The sequence below is a fragment of the Motacilla alba genome, chromosome 18, assembly GCF_015832195.1.
Source record: "Motacilla alba alba isolate MOTALB_02 chromosome 18, Motacilla_alba_V1.0_pri, whole genome shotgun sequence".
NCBI classification, from domain to species: domain Eukaryota; kingdom Metazoa; phylum Chordata; class Aves; order Passeriformes; family Motacillidae; genus Motacilla; species Motacilla alba.
In genome coordinates this window covers 492,972-509,038 of record NC_052033.1, presented here as the reverse complement: position 1 = coordinate 509,038, position 16,067 = coordinate 492,972, and the positions used below count along the sequence as shown (strand labels likewise).

At 53.3% G+C, this 16,067-nt stretch overlaps 1 protein-coding gene across 20 annotated transcripts in view; it reads left to right on the top strand.

Moving 5' to 3' along the window:
- The first annotated feature begins 4,360 nt into the window (after positions 1-4,360).
- Positions 4,361-16,067, top strand: part of CACNA1G (calcium voltage-gated channel subunit alpha1 G) — a 147,340-nt gene continuing 135,633 nt past the window's right edge. For 17 of the 20 annotated variants that reach the window (XR_005259364.1, XM_038157252.1, XM_038157248.1 and 14 more), the window contains exon 1: positions 4,361-4,627. Coding sequence is in view for 18 of the 20 variants with exons in the window: in XM_038157252.1 (XP_038013180.1) it covers positions 4,386-4,627 (242 nt within the window). In the remaining 2 variants the exon portion in view is untranslated. Of the gene's footprint in view, positions 4,656-16,067 lie in introns of all 20 variants that reach the window. The other 3 variants (XM_038157235.1, XM_038157237.1, XM_038157253.1) reach the window with 2 other exon arrangements.

Sequence of the window (16,067 nt, the reverse complement as noted above, 5' to 3'; positions counted from 1 at the left end):
GCTAGTTTGTGCTGTTTGGAACGTGAGGCTGGTCTGTTGCTCCTCCCAGATCCTCCACTGCTGTCCATAGTATTCTTTGAGCTGTAGGTACTGAGGATAGGAGCATCCCAGCAGGGCTATGTCAGGGCTGGGGCTGGGAGGAGCAGCCAGGTCACTGGAACAGGGAGGGCAGGGAAGAAGGGTATGTGTGAGGCTGGGTTTGAAGAGGGCAGGGAAGAAGGGTGTGTGTGAGGCTGGGTTTGGGGAATGTCTCTGCTGTAGCTGTGTCAGCTCAAATAGTGTGAATGGTGTTTCTCTGGGAGTCAGTTCACTAACAGGGCAGCCAGGAGCCCCTTTGCACAGCAAGGACTCTGATCCTACAGAACTGGCTGTCACTGGTGGGGTGGGAGAGCAGGAACAGAGCAGATTTGCCGCTCTCAAAGTGCTCTTCCACAGCACTTGAATCTGTGAATTGGTTGTGGGAGGCCTGCTCTGCCCCCAGACTGTGACATCCAAAACAAAATGTGTGTTTTCCATCTGGTTCCAAGGCATGAGAAGAGCTTTGGACCTTGCTGTGATTAATCATTCAGCCCTGAGCTGGATATTGTATGGGTTCCATCTATAGCTCCTAGAACTGATAGAAATATTGTCCTGCCTTATTAAAATCACCCACAGCTACTGCAGCTGTGTGTCAACAGCAAAACAAATAGCGACTGGTTCCCCTCGGGTTGGAGCCTCTCTGCTGAGGCTGTCTTCAATCCTCCTCCTGCCAAAGTGGTTACAGATGTAGGCTTTCCCTATTGCAGCTCAGAGTAGCTCCTGTATGGCTGATTCCAAATCCCATTACCATGCTGGGGCTGGAGCCATTTTTGGTGAGCATCAGCTTGGCTAAATCTCCCCCTTGACGTGAAATGTTGCTCACAATGCTTTTCCTAGAAGGACTGCTAAGGAAGAGAGTGCAGGGCTGTGCGCCCCCCAAAAACCTCCTAAATTATGTGGAATAGCAGAGTTAGAGTGCTGTGCTGGAATGAAAGCGGGGCTGCTTCCTCTTCCTCCTCCTCCTCAGGTGTCCCTGTCAGGGGTCTGCTGAGTAATTTGGGGCTCATCACAACTGCTGTTGAGGGCATAACTGATGTTGCAGTGCATGAGTCCCCTTCCTCTTGCCCCTCCAAAACCACCACAGCCCTAAAATTCCTGCCACTATTTAAGCTGTCCCTGGCTCACCCTCATCCCTTCTCTCCTGTGCTATCTTTGGTCTAATTAGAAGGCCAGGACTGTGCATGTGAGGTGACTGTGACCTCATTAGTTCCTTATGCTGTATTGAAATTTCTACTCATTTACATCCCAAATCCCTAAATGTGCAGCTCTGGTCTCTGGGGTCACTTCTTGCTGCTTTCCAACCTTCTCATCAAGGCTCTGGGCTGGAGCTCTGTTCCCTGTCCTTGACAGATCACTCCCCTTCTGTCTGGAAGCTGCGCCCCTCTCAAACAAACCCCGTTGTTTGAGGAAGACAAATTCCTGGTCTAGCCTGGGCACAAGGGAAGGGCTGCCTGGGGAGATGCCGTGGGCTGGAGCAGTGCTGGGAAGGACTTCCACCCTGAGACAGGGGTGGGCAAATGAACATCCTGGCTGGGCTGTGCCAGGCTCTGGGTTCTCATCCCTCCAAGATCTACAACCAAGATTACTCTTCCCCTACCAAGAGCATCTTTTTAGTTTAGTATTAGCTCATGCCAAACTCCTGTTAGGCTGGTGGTGCAGGCTTGATTCTCCTTGAGTGCTTCACTTTAAATATAGGCTTGTTAGACCGTATATCCTCTTCCTTTTTTCCTGTCCTAGTTGAAGGGAGAATGCTATTGGAGATGGGAAGGTTTGCATCGTCTCTCCTGTGTGATGTTGGGTCCCTTTATAGGGCAGGTATCTTCTAAAGTAAAATGCTTTCAATTCTCACGGTAAGCATAATTCTTGAAAATGTATGCAATAAACAAAACGAGCCAAATGTAATTAAAATGAAGACAGCATATAATCTGGTAACCCAGTTAGAGGCTCAAAGCTTCAGCTTTAAAAAAATGTTTGCTCCAAATCCATTTAAATAAACAGACCGACACACAAAGGCTCTCTGTACATTATTGGGATACAAAGAGAATCGGATCAAAAGCAGCTGTGACCAGGCTGTACATATGTAGCGAGGAAATTGCTTGATCTAAGACTGCACCTTGTACATGCAAATATGTTTGTGGACCTTCCCAGGAATTGCACTTGTACCACAGCTGAGCTGTTGGGCTGTGCTCTGCCAGGGAGCAAGGGCTGGTGCATGCCCCACTGTGGGAGGGTTGGCTGGGGGCTCAGGGAGCGCTCTTGGCTCATGTGCTTTGGCTGTGGCAGGGAGAAGCCAAAGACAGCCAAGCTCTGCCCTTTCCGTGCACACACTGCATCCAGAGGGGGGAATCACTCAGAAACCTGTAGAAAATATGGGGGCCCCTGCCCTTAGCACGCTTGTCATGGGTTCTCCACTCATCTGGTGTCACACATGCCATATGCTGTCACACACAGCATAGTGTCCCTCTGGGCTTGCAGGAGGGTCTCCTGGCCTTGCACAGAGGGCTGTGGGATTTGAATCTCCTCTGCCCGGACACTGTCGCTCACAGCTCTGCAGCAGAGCCTGGCTGGCCTTCAAGTTTTGCCAATAGCAATGTGATTTGTCTCGGGTTGGACAGCACAGGCTGTGAATCCAAGATCAAGTGTGCTCCCAGGCCAGCTGGGTTTGGCCAAGAGAAGGCATTTTGGGTCAGACAGGAGCATCTGCCTGTTGTTCTTGCAGGTGTTTTTGGACTAGCTGGAGCTTTTGGGAAGGACATGCTCATATTTATTAAAATATGATGGAGCAGCTACTGGGGAAGAGTGAGAAAGCTGTTTCTAAAGTATAAAAAAAAAAAAAAACCAAAAAAACAAAACAAAACAAAAAATCCAAAAAAACCCCTAAGCATTTAGAAGCAGGGTCCTGGCTCAGCCTGGGGATGTCAAAATGCCAAGTGGTGGCAGAAAATCCTTTACTCGGGTCCCGATGGAGGAAGGTCTGACTCGGCAGTGGCCGGGAGTGCCCAGCGGGCCGTGCCCCTCGTTCGGGGCCGCGGCCGGGACTCGCACCGGCAGAGGGAGCTCCGGCCGCGTCCTCCGAACAGGGGGGACCGGGGGGGGATCGGCTGCTCCCATGGTTGGGGGGTGACAGGTCCCCCTCCCCTCCTCGGGGCCGAGCCTCTCTGCGAGCTGCTGGCCGGGCTCGTGTACCCAGTCAGCCCGGGGGCGACCGGCTCGGGACGGGGTGACCACTCTCGAGCAGCCGGAGACTGGGAAGGGGGGAAGATCGGGCCGTGACCCACATGCACGGAGCCCAGTAGCACGGTCTCCGCTCTTAGGCTGCGGGGACGGGACAGGAGGCAACCCCTGGGGACCCGCAGCAGGGCGAGGATCTCGTGCAAGGCTCAGGCAGCACTCCGGAGGGCTCCATACCGGCTCCTGCAGTCCTCTCGGCACTTTGGCCCTGCCGGCCTTGCTCTCCTGGCGCTCTTCTCTCCCGCAGGAGAGACCAGGCGGGGCGGTCTATTCCCGCCGCATCTCTCCCTCTTGCCTCTCCCGGTGCTGCAGTGTCCCACCGGGGGTTGCCTCCGCCTAACGCGGCGTGCGGCTTTCTCCCTCTTCCCTGCCCCCATCGCTCGGCGCTTCGTCTCCCCGTTGTCCCCCCGCAACCCCGCAGGGCAGGGGCTGCCCGGCCCCGGTGCCCGGGCGGGTGCGCCCCGTCCAGCCCCGCCGGGGACCGCGCTGCCCGTCCAGCTGTGCCCCCGGACGGACACGCGCGGCAGCCAATGGGGAGGCGCTGGGGGGCCGCGGGCGAGCCCCCATTGGCGGCGGGGGGAGGAGGAGCCGGGACTTGAAGTTGGAGTGAGGGATCCAGCTGTGTGGAGCGCTCGGCTCGGTGCGGCCGCCGTGGGAGCATCTTCCGCCGCCTCCCTGCACCGGGGCGTCGGGCAGCATCCCATCGCCCCGGGCAGATGTTGTGGAGCAGAGGGGACAGGCAGAACCGCTAAGGGCGGACCGCCCCCCGGGTGGGGGCCAGCACCGGCAGCGGGGCCGCCCCGCCGCCGCCTCCCTGCCCGCGGCTCAGGCGGCTCGGGCCCCCGAAGGCACGGCGAGGAGGAGCTACGGAGCCCGCAGACAGCAGGGCAGGACGTGGGGGGCGGCCTGGCCGCGGCAGGGGGAGAGGCAGTGGCTCGCCCGGCCATGCCACCCCGGCGCTGAAGCCGCCCTGCCGCAACCCCCAGCCCCCCTACCCCGCCATGGCCGCGCCACTCTAGGCATCCCACCGGCTCGCCCCGCGTCGCCCCGGCTCCCCCGGGGCCGCCGGCCGGAGGATGGACGAAGGTGGACCGCGAGCGGCCGAGGAGGATCCAGAGCCGGGCAGAGCCAAGACTTTCATCCGCCTTAATGACCTGTCCGGGGCCGGGGGCCACCCAGGGCCGGGGGACAGGGAGGCGGGCAGCGGCGACTCGGAGGCGGAGGCGCTGCCCTACCCGGCGCTGGCTCCCGTCGTCTTTTTCTACCTGAGCCAGGAGAGCCGGCCGCGGAGCTGGTGCCTCCGGTTGGTCTGTAACCCGTATCCTTTGCAGGTGTTCGGCGGCGAGGTAAGCCCCACGGGGCCCCCACGCCCCCGGGAGCGGCCGGCAGGGCGGGGAACACCTCCTGTGTGGAGCCCGCCGGATGATGGGGAAGGAGCCGGGGTTTGGGAGGACCCGCCACCCGCTGTCCCCGGGGTAGACGACGCTCCCCCATTCCCCGTTGCTCGCCCGGGAAGTTTTCCGGGCAGTTGCAGGGGCTCGGCGGTCCATGTCGTGGCGCAGGGCTCCCCTCCTGTAGGGCATTCCTCCTGCGGGGTTCTCCTCCTGAGGGGCTCCCCTCCCTCGGCCGCCCCGCCGCGATGCCGGGGTTACCGCGGGCTTCAGGGACTCGGAGTGGGAGCTGCTGGGGACCATCTCCCCCGGGGATCGACCGTCCCTGGTCCTGCTCCCCCGACACACTGAGGGACCCTAACCCCGGTCTCCTGCTTTGTGGATCGGTTTTTCCTTCTTGACCCCGTTTCTTGCCCATTTTAGGCTCCCTGGTCCTTTCCCTGAGGTTTTGCGAGACGGGTGCAGTCTAGAGGGAGGAGGAGGTTTTGGGAGGTTGGTTTGCTGCTGCCTAGCTCCAGGGTCCCTAAATAATTCAGGGTGCTTGAGGCCCGTCGAAGGGCTCATTCTCGGCAATCCTCCGGGGGATGCTCCTTGCTTGGACGGGTCGGGGCAGGGTGGGGGTCATGGTCCCGGGCGGGCATTGGCCAAGGGCAGCTGTTTGTCAGATCCTAGGCTGAGCCACAACCCCTCAAAAGCTTCTGATCTCCTTCCAAGCTCCCTTTCTGCTCTGGCCGAACCGCTTTAGTCAAGTTTAAGCTTTCAAAAGGAGGAGGGGGAAAGAAATAGAGGAAACAATAGAAAAATTTCTTCTTTCACAGTCTTGGTGTCTTTAAAGCTTCCCTTTGGAGTTGAATTGCAACCAGCACATGGCTTCCGCATGGCTTCTAGCATTCCCAGGAATTTTACCATCCCCAAATTCCAGTTTAATTTATTATTTGTAGAAACAAAACTCCAAAATGAAATAAAGTGAAGCAATGAGGCTTCCAGCAAGGGCTGGTGCAGGAGAGGCAGCTGCTTCCTGGGAAGTTCTCGCGTCTGTGCTGGGCTGCCGGCAAGAGGCAGGCGAGTAGTCAAGGCAGCAGTCCCACATCTGGAGGGGGAGACGCTGTGCAGCAGCACGGAGGACATGTTACGTGGTACAGAGGACCAGAATACCCTGTGCTAGTCCTTCTCCACTCCTGGTATGCAGGAACTGTTAAGGATTACATCTCAGTGTGCTTGGTGAGGGTATACTGGAGTTGTGAATATTGTTTTACTTGAGCTTCAGCAAAGATTTCTCTGATAAACAGGCTGCCTTCTCTCCTAATATGTCCTCCAGGAGGGAAAAATCCAATATTTCTCTTCCCAGTCATGAATACTCTCAGCAGCTTCTCTCCAGATCTCTTTCAGACCAGCTAAGCAGTTCAAACTACCTTTATGTAAACGTCTTAGGAAATCTCACAACTTTGTGAAGCCTTCTGTTTTGGAAAGAAATATTAACGACAGGCTGCAAATCAGTGTGTTCTTGTTGCCTACTATGACTAATAATATTTATGATTGCTGGTTTAAATATGTTTCCAAGTATTTACGTTTTTTAAAATTTTTAAAACATTTTAAATCTTTGACATGATATTTTGAATCTGATGTTAACACCTGCATGTTTTAGTGTTTTCAGTAAAATCCCCCACCCCAGTAATGGCTTGAAATATGTTTTCTCCTCTGTGGCTGCAAAAAGAAGATGATAAACTTTTGTCCTTGGAAAGTCAGTGGTATTGTGGGCACCTGCAAACACCACTGCGAGTCAGGGATGAGTATTAAGCGCAGTCCCACTAGCTGGGATTTTTGCCACCAATTTTTCACTTGTTACTGACAGAGAAAGAATCTTGCTGGGAGTCCTGGGGTTATGAGGGTGATGCTATGGATCTTTGAGTCATGTGGCTGCATGCAGCTGTTTGTTTTCAGGGTCACTGACCCAGAATTGGGGGAGTTTGTTTTAAAACAACACATTAAAAAAAAAAAAAGGAGTTCAGCCTTCAGATGAGAGGAACACAGCAGCTTCTTTGGTACCTGCACTGTGTCCCATCACTTGCTGGGTTGTTCAGCAGAGCATTGTCTTGCTCATCCCTTTGCCTTTCTGCCACTCCAATGCTGGAGCTGAGCCTGCTCTTGTTTATATTTATTACTTTGGGGTTTTTTTCTTTAGTGCGGTGGCCCTTCTCAGGCTGTAACCTTCTAGGAATTGTGCCTCAGTGTTAAAACCATGTAATCATGTTGCTGGGAAGTCTTTGTTGCCACCAGCTGCCCTGCAGAGGAGTGACAGTGCTTTGGCTGAGTGGGTGGTGAATCCTGCCCCAGGTCTGGGGAGTTTGGAGTTTTCACTGCCTTCTGCCACTCTCTCAGGTAGATTTTACCTTTCTGCATTGGCTCCTGCAGAAACTGGATGGGAGGACTCTGGTTTGAGCTGTGCTTGTGGAGATGCAGAGCTTGGGGCTTTTCCAGGCAGATTTGTGGTGTTCTAATCTGACTGATAAAATTTACTGTTGATGGGGCATCAGAAGGAGGTGCAGGACCCACTCTTGCCCAGGAAGGACAGTTTGTAGCCCCGAAGTGTAGCTGGAACTCCTGGGATTCTGCTCTATATCCCTGTCCAGGCAGTTAGTGTGACTGTGGTACCTCAGGCCAGGTTAGGGGAGGGTGATTGTTAGGTGCTGAGTATCCAGCAGGGATGCAAAGTCCTGTTGATGTGGTTTTTGGGGGTTTTCTCCCATGTTTCTGTCTAGAGCATTCTGTGCCTGGACCAGGAAGCTTTTTCTCTTGCTTTCTGGAGCAGAGATGTGGGGTACTGTGTTGCTCTCCTGCTCCTCCTATCCCTTAGGGCTAGAAAGAGGTCATGAAGTTTGTCCTGATCCAGGAATTTTCCAGAGCCTGAAACCTTGGGATTTTTAACTCTAAACATGCACCAGATGGCCAACCTGTCTTCTCCCTTTACTCTGTTGTGGTCTTTGAGTGAAAACCTCTCTGGGAGCCATGAGGACCTGAGGGGATGAGCGTGGATGACAGCCTGCATAGTCCTGGTGGCTCTGGGGTGGAAGGTTCTTCCCTGGGTGAGAACTGCCTGGGTCAAGAGGGAAGAAGGAGCAGGGACAAGTTCAGTGGTCACAGTGCTGGACCCACAGGCTCAGAGATGGGAAGGGCTGTGGCATATGCAGGGTGTCCTGTTGTGTGTGCTGGCAAGGCTGTGAGAGGAGAAGCAGGAGTCTCTGAGGGGGAGAAAAAAGGAGGGAAGCTGGTTACTTGATTTTCCCTTATAAAATGAAAGCACTGTGAATGATGGGAAGATGAAAGGCTGTATCAAGGTCTGTGCCAGGCTGCTCCTCTGATCAGAGACAAGAAACGAGGCTATTTCTTGAGAGTTGTAGGGTGATTGAAGAGCGAGGATGGAGAAAGTGGGGAGGATGCTACCACTTGGCATTAAGAGCTCTGAATAGAGAAATAACAGTATAACTGAAAGGGCCTGTGATATCTATTGTAGTACTGAAAACTGCCTCATCCCCCACGCCTGCCTGCCTGCAGAGTGCTGCTGCCTGGAAAGCAGCACGCGGCAATGGAGCGCTACAAAAACCTGCTGGAAGGTGCCATTCCTGGGGAGACATGCCCACATTGGCTGAAATCCTAGTTTTTTGCTCCTGGTTTGGAGGGTGAAGGGCAGCTCTGCAAATTCCCTCTCTGGGAAGGGGAGGTTTGGGTGGTACGGGGAGGAGTGCTCCTATCCTGCCTGGCTGCTCTGCGGCACAATCCCTGGGACTTGGGGTTTGGGAATGGCTTTGGCAAAGAAACATCTTGATCTGGTCACAGAAACCAGCCCTGCCTTCTGTCAGCAATAAAACAAAGAGGACTCTTCCAGCAGCTGCCTCACATGGCTCTGCTCACTCCCCAACAGGAAGAGGTGGGTGACCAAAGCTGGATCCTGGGGAGGACTGAGTGTCCCCAACTCCTGTTGGAAGTTGCAGATGCCCAGAGACCTCCAGGAATGGGTCTGGAATCCCCATGGCTTCATGCTGAGGTGTAGCGGAGATCTGCACCAGGCTGGCTCACAGGATGGCTGGAGCTGCTGTGCTAGAGCTTAGTTCTTCATGGAAGGCAGTGCTAGCCCCATTGAGAGCACAGTCAGCCCCTGCTGAGCTCACTTTGTGTCCTGGTCTGTGTTGGAACCACTCTGTGCTGATCTGGCTGGATCCAGCTCTTCAGGGAGGGACATTCCCGTGTGCCCGACTGCACCAGAGCCAGGACTCTCCTGCCTGGTGGGGGTGAGACCTGAGGCTGCTCAGCTGTGTTGTGGTTTGGGCTCCCCAGCCCCAGCAGTGCTCCCCAGTACCCCTTCTCATGGGAATGCCTGTGGTGAGGGCAGTGGGCAAGTGGAACGCCTGTCACCTTGTGGGAGATTGGGGTGTTCTCACCCCCTCATCAGCCATGTCAGCTCATGGGGAGAGCCTGACACTTCTTATGCTGCTCTTTGAAGAGTTCAGTGTGATGCAGGGTTAATTTTTTTTTGTTTTTTGGGAGGGGTTTTTTGGGATTTTTTTGTTATCAAAAGTGTGTGTTTTTTGGGGCAAGTGCATGTGGTGTCCTTACACTTCTATACATTTTTTCCAGCCTCACTTCTGAGTTTAACAAAGCAAAACACTTTGATTTAACAGGTCAGACCTGAAATGGATCTCGTTTTCATATAAAAACCCCACAAAGGAACCAGAATACATTTGCTTCACCTGTGTCTGATCCATCCCAGGGCACCTGAGCTTGTTTCTCTTGCCTGACCCAGTTCACCGGCTGATGCCTCCCACCCCTCCCTAGACAGAAGGAATTTCTCCCACTGTTGCCAAACCTCTACTCTCTCTGTGCCCCTTCCTTGGCTCCCGGGGAGAAGAGAAACCTGGCTTGTCTGGCTGATGCCTGACTGAGGCATCTCCCACAGCCCTTTGGCCCTCCTGGCGGGGATGGAGCATCCTGGTGCTACCAGGGCAGGTGCTGGCACCTCCCTGGGCTCACTCCAGCTCCTGCGTGATGATCTCAACCCATCACCTTTCAGCAAGGGCAGCATAGAGGTGCTGTGGTGATTTCCCTCCTCCCAAGAGACAAATAACTGCAAATCCTCTTCCCTGCTGTTCACAAACCTTTTTGGAGCTCAACAGGAGCAGCAGGCAGTGTTCACTTCCCAGAGCTGGGTGCAGCAGCCAGCGTTCCTCTAATCCCTGCCTCCCTGCAAGAGCCAGGAGCAGTTTAATCCTAATCTAGGTGACATCTCATCTCACCAGCGATCTCTGGACCTGTCCGTTGCCCAGCTGTGCCGGCAGCCAGGCGCTTCCTTTGCTCCCTGCGTGTGTATATGTTTTTTAAGGAGATTCTTCTGCGAATTCCCCCTTCCAGGCTGTTGTGTCACATCTGGAAGTTTGTGTAGGAGTTTATCCAAGTGCTGGAGTACAGCACAGCTTTTTCTCATTTAAAAATCATAGGCTGGCATTTTGAAGCGGGCTGGGGTGGGGTGAGGGGGAGGGAAGGGGAGAGGGAAGTTGTCTGCCAAAAAGGAGACTGGAGCAAAGGAATCGTAATGACTTCCAGAAGTTTTCTTTCTTTCTTTCTTCCTTTCTTGCTTTCCCTCCCTCTCTCCCGGCTCACAGACAAAAGGCTCGGCCTCATGCAGTTCGTGGTTATGTCATCCCGGCGCGGGGAGCCCCGGCCGGGAGGGGTGGCCCCATCCTGCCTGAGGACCCCACGCTGCTCGGAGACAGCTCTGCTTCGGCTCCTTGTAGGACATTCGGAACGCTTGCTCCCATGTGGGGTGGAGAAGCGTCTCTGGAGACTTGCTTGGTATCAGTTCACATAATATTTTGAGCTGGAAGGGACACACAGAGATCATCGAGTCCAGCTCTTAAATGAATGGCCTGTATGGGGTTGCTTTTCATCTGGGGCCAGGAGCCAGGGCAGGGTGGCTGGGGAGGAGATCCCAGCTCCCCCCCAGCCCCCCACGCCCAGGATAGGAGGGGCAGACATGGGGTTGGACCACCCCAGCCGCCACTCATCCTTGGGGCTGACATGTCTCCTATGACTCCCTGCTCTCTATTTGATCGGCTTTTATGTTCTCTGCCCTGTTCAGTAATGTGGGCTGTTGGAGCCAGTCTGGAAATGCCCAGGATTTTATGATGCACAGAAAATTTTCTGCTTTCTTCTCCCCCTGCATCCCCTGCAGAAGCTTTGGCATTGTGCTGAAAAACTCTGCTTTCTCATTTTTTATTTTAAATCTCTTTCATTTACCCCACCCCCCCCCCCCCCCCCCACCCCCATTCTGAAAAGACCAAGTTTTGGATTACCCCAGGTTCCCTGCCCAGGTTTTACTCAACTCTCCTTTTTTTTTCCCTACTGTTTTGCTGGAAGGGAACAAAACTTTAGGCCAAAATTAACCTCCCTGATGGCTTTTTCACTTGGATCATGAAATAATTTTCCCTTGGCAGAGGACCCGTGGGGAGCCTTTGCCCCCGGCAGCTTTGCTGGCTGGGAGTAGAGTCTGAGGGAATGGGGCCGTCCATGGGGAACTGTGGAAGGAGCATCCAGAGTCAGGTTGGGAGGGCTTTGAAGCTTCACTGTGGTTTGGAGAGAGTTGAATTCCCTAGTTAACTAGGGGGCCTAAGTGTTTCTGGGTTTGTTATGAGGCCAGATCGTGGCTTTCCCTTCCTCTGTGCCTTGGCTCTCTGCTGAGCAAGCTAGACGTGAAATGTTCCTTTTGGATGGTGATGCATGCAGAGGTTTCCCCTAACCTGTGTTCATTTGGCTTTGGCTTTCTTCAGCCTTGGTCTCTCACCCAGGAATCTGGCCTGGTGCTAAGAAATAAAACAAAAAACCAAACCAAAACAACAACAAAAAAGCTCCCAAAAACCAACCAACCCCAAAACAACAACAACAACAAACCCCAACAAAAACAAACAAACAACAACAACAAAAAAAAAACCCACCCAGAAAAAGAGGAAATTCACATGGTTTTATATAATGGAGTAAGTAACGACTGGTCATGCTTTGGGATGCTCTTATATCTGCTTCCTACCAAAGCCCCAGCAAAGAAGCTTCAAGCAGATGGAAAAAACACATTTTTCAGCCTGAATATTTGCTGAGGGAAGCCTTGAGGCTTGCTCTCTGTGCTGGCTGCGGTGGTGCTGGTTAGTGCCTTACGGGAAAGGGGCTCTTGGGGTGCCAGGAACAGCATCCCGTGCCTGAGGTGCGGCATGGCCAGGCAGGTCCTGGTGGGTGCTGCAGCCGTGCACATGTACGTGGGACTGGGATGTGCCCGTGACTCAGCCCCAAACTGTGACTTGGTTTAGTCACAAGTGGATGGAAATTGTCCATTGGTTTGGCTTCCATGCCTGAAATGTTGTTTTGGTTGGAATTTTTAGCATGTTTCCTAGGCATAAGGCAATGGCAGCTGTTTGGTGTTGGGGTTTTCTTGTCACCTGTGTCATTCCAGTTTTCTCTCTCTCTCTCGGGATGCAAAATCCAAGGGTGAGAGCAGAAGAGGACTGAAAATGGGAACAAAATGTTAAACAGGTGATGACTGAGAGCTGGAGCTTGGCACAGACTAGCTTATAAAGAAAAGGGGATTTATTTACTGTAATCCAGGTGCTAGCCCCACACTTACTGGGTTTCTGGTGCAAAGCATCCTTACATTTATCTCTAATTTGGTTCTCTTCCAAGAGGTTTCTCCCAGTGCATCCACTGAACCAGCTTTGAGATGCTCCCTAACCCTGGGGGCTGAAGGCAAACCCACAGCCAGCAGCAGTGGAGCTGGGCAATCTCACAGAGATTCACCCACCTTGCTGTCCAGCCACCCCCGGGGAGGTTTTATGCCTCCAGGATTTCCTTTGATTCATACCTTAATCAGGTCAGGTTTTGCAGTCCCTCCTCCTGCATTATTAATGGCCTCTGAGCTCCCTCCCGAGATGCTGGTGGCCAGAGCAGCCCAGCCCTCCCCTGCCCAGATGGCAAAGAGGGTTTGTTAATGATTTGTTAATTCAAATAGAAAGTGCTTGTTAACCCGTGTCGAGGCTGAAGCTGCCTTCTGGAGGGCAGTGCTCACCCCCATGCCTGTGACTCCTGCTGCCAAAACACTTATTTGGTGTTAAGCTGCCAGCCACACTATGCAAGTAAAGATGTTAATCATGAGTAAAGTTCATTTTAACTCTGAGTTGAGACTAGTCTTGGGAAGAGCCCTACTCTGGGAAGGGGAGAAGGTGGTGGGAGCTCTGCTGTGGGTGGGTGTGCAACTCCCAGGGCCAGATTGTATGGATCCTGTGGAAGGAGCAAATGTCTCTGCTCCTTCTTGGCTCCAGGGTCTGTAGGAATAAAATGTTCCTTCTGCTGTGGGCGAACGAGGCTTCTAAGTGTTTGATGGGCTGCTCTTTAACCAGTTGCCTCCACATCAGTGCTAGCTGCTAATAACATGAATCCCAGGTCTGGGCTGGTGGTCCCCATGCCTGTGTTGGATGCAAAATGTCTTTAATTTGGCAACCATCATGTCTAGATAGCCTGGCTGTAGCAAGTCTACCTTAATGGGAGAAAAAAACCTCCAGTAGGAAAGATAAATAAAGGAGTCCTCTGATGCTCCATTGAATTAATGTTTATCTGGGCAGAGAGGGAGGAAAGGAATTAAATTAATATCTGACTTGTAACTGCTACTGTATGTGATTATTGACTTATCTTGCTTTGGAGGGCCATAAATATGTCTCAGGATATACCCCTGAGACCATAATCTGCTCAGGATCACTGTGCAGGTCTGTCTCTGATGTTCCTTCAGAGATTCATCCTGACTTCTAAGGTCAAAAATCCAAATTCCTCTGACAAAGGACCTAGCCACGTGTGGAGGGGAATGTGTTTGCACTATATGGCAAGCATATAGCATAATTCTTGAAGGTTTCTGCCTTGTATAAATTGCTTTATTGTTTATGATCCATGGCTGGCTCAGCGTTGGAGGGTGTGGAGCCTGATTCAACTCAGAGGAGAGGTACAGGTGAAGCTTCTTGGCTCTGGAATTGGGATGGATCACAGCTGGAGTCTCATACTCTTATCCACTGCCTTTCTCCCTGTCCTTGGGATTTTGTGCCCCTTAGGCAGTTATTTGGGGGTTAAGGATGGCTTGGGGAGATAAGATGGGCCTCTCAGCCTGCCCCTCAGTAGCCCTGGCCCAGGACTTTGGGTATCCATGAGCCCGGGGAGAGGGGTGAGCTCTTCTCTTTCAGCCCTCGATGCTGCGTGGATACTTCTGTTGATGACCCAGTGGATGTGAGCTGACCCCAGGCACCCAAAACCATGCTGGCCATGGGGGTGGTGCAGGGCATTTCACAGCTCAGTGTGCTCAGTGTCCTGGGGCTTTGTACCCACACATGTGTGGTGCACACAGGGCCAGCAGCTTGGGAAACAGATGGACAGTGGCAGCAAGGGCCAAGCTGACCTGTCATGTTCCTCTCATGAAGCTGAGCTGGAGCATCCCTATGTGGCTGAGCTGTGGCAGGATGTCCTTCCTCTAGCTGAGGTGGGTGTTTCCACCTCTTGGGCTCTGTTTTATGTAGGGGATAACTCGCTGCCCATGTGACTGCCCTTTCAGTAGTGTGTGTTCACCCCATTCTCTGGCACAGCCAATGTTAGTGCAGCAGTCTCTGTGAATGGTGCTCTGAGCCCCCAAATCTCTTCACCCATTGCCTCAGGCCCTGCTGCCTGGATGGGGCATTGCTGTGGTGAGGGTATTTTTTCAGGATGCTTCTGTTTTTTCCTTCCATCCTGTCCCTTAGGATGGTGCACATCCTGCCCCACAACAATCCCCTCCATGCACCAACATGCTGTTCCCATGGGAGCAATTTCTCCTGCTGTGGGCAAATCACAGCCTCTTCTTCAGAAACTGTTCATGGCAGCAGTACAGGGGAATCCTGTGTTTTTCCAGGAAAAGAAGAGCAGAGGACCCCAAGGCCAGTACGGGGCATCTGCAGTGAGGGTGGAGACACTTCTGCCTTCATCTCAGTAAATGGGCTCTGGCTCCTCCAGCAGCGGATGTTCACATCTCAGCTGGGTTCTGGGCTTGGCTTTGTGCTGGGCTTTGTTTTCTCTTGTCTTGTAGCCCCATGAAGCTGGGCTGTCTCAGCTCTGGGAGCTCAGAGGGTTGAGCAAGTGGGGGTCAAGCTGCAGATCTTGTGGTGAACCAGGGGGCGAAAGGAAAGTGCTTTGCAGTGCCTTCCCCCGCCCCGCCACCTCTTCCCCAACCTCCCCCTTTCATCTGCTGAACACCTTGATTTTTTTCACCTCTGGTTTGGATTTTTTTTTTACTATTGCCTGGAATTTGCATGGGGGGTGGGCTGGAGGTTGGGGGGGTGTGCACTAAATCTATTCAAGGAGTTGTGATCTCTGTATTTCATTTTGCAGTTCAGCTGGAAAGATCTTATTTCCAAATACACACAGGCACAGCAAGACAGGAGAGGGCAGGGGAGGGAGGGAGATACTCAATGGGGATGGATCAGCATGGGCAGGGCTGGGGGCCATGGCATGGGCACTGGGAACCTTGGCAAATCTGACTGGGAATGGTCCATAGCCTTTATCTGAGTGCAGAAAATGCCTCTGCCCTGTATCTCAAGGCCATGCAGAAGCTTGGTGGCCCTGTGAATGCCTGGCTGCTTTAGTCCAGAGCAAAAAGGGGCTGAGACGAGCAAAGGTCCCTGAGCATAGCCCTTGCTCCAAGCCTGGCAGTGGCCATGAGAGCATCTGGGGGGACTCCAGGGTAGTTTTGGAATTGTCCACAGTGTGTGTGTGGGTACATACACATCCCCACCATGGGCTGAGCAGAGCCCAGGACATGACTGCACTGTGGTGAGATCTGCTTTTGCAATGGAGGAAGAGCAAGGGCACAGAAAGAAGTCACAAAGCTCCTTTCCCAGTGACCTTCAAGTCAAAATGATCTTGTTTCCAAGGATGAGCCAGTGCTGGAGTGATTCCTTTAGTTTGTAACTCCCCATCCACACTGTTTGCCTCCAGGGCCTTCCTTGCCAGCCAGGTCCTGACTCTGGCTCTTGGGTTCTGGAGGAGCTGGTGGGAGATGCATCCTGCATCTCCCAGTGCTGTTAGGGATGGGGTTAGTGGAAAGCAAATGAACCTTCATCCTGGTGGGCATCTAAATGTGCAGCAGAGGGTAAAAGTGAGGAGCTGAACAGATGGGGACTTGGTGTTGGTAGAAGGTTTTGGAGAGACACCTCAGTCTGCCTAAGCTGGAAGCTCACAGTAACCTTGCCTCTACATCAGCGTGCCAGGGCAATGTGGGGACACTTACCTGAGCCCCCTTCCCTGACTTCAGGTCTTTGGAGCAGC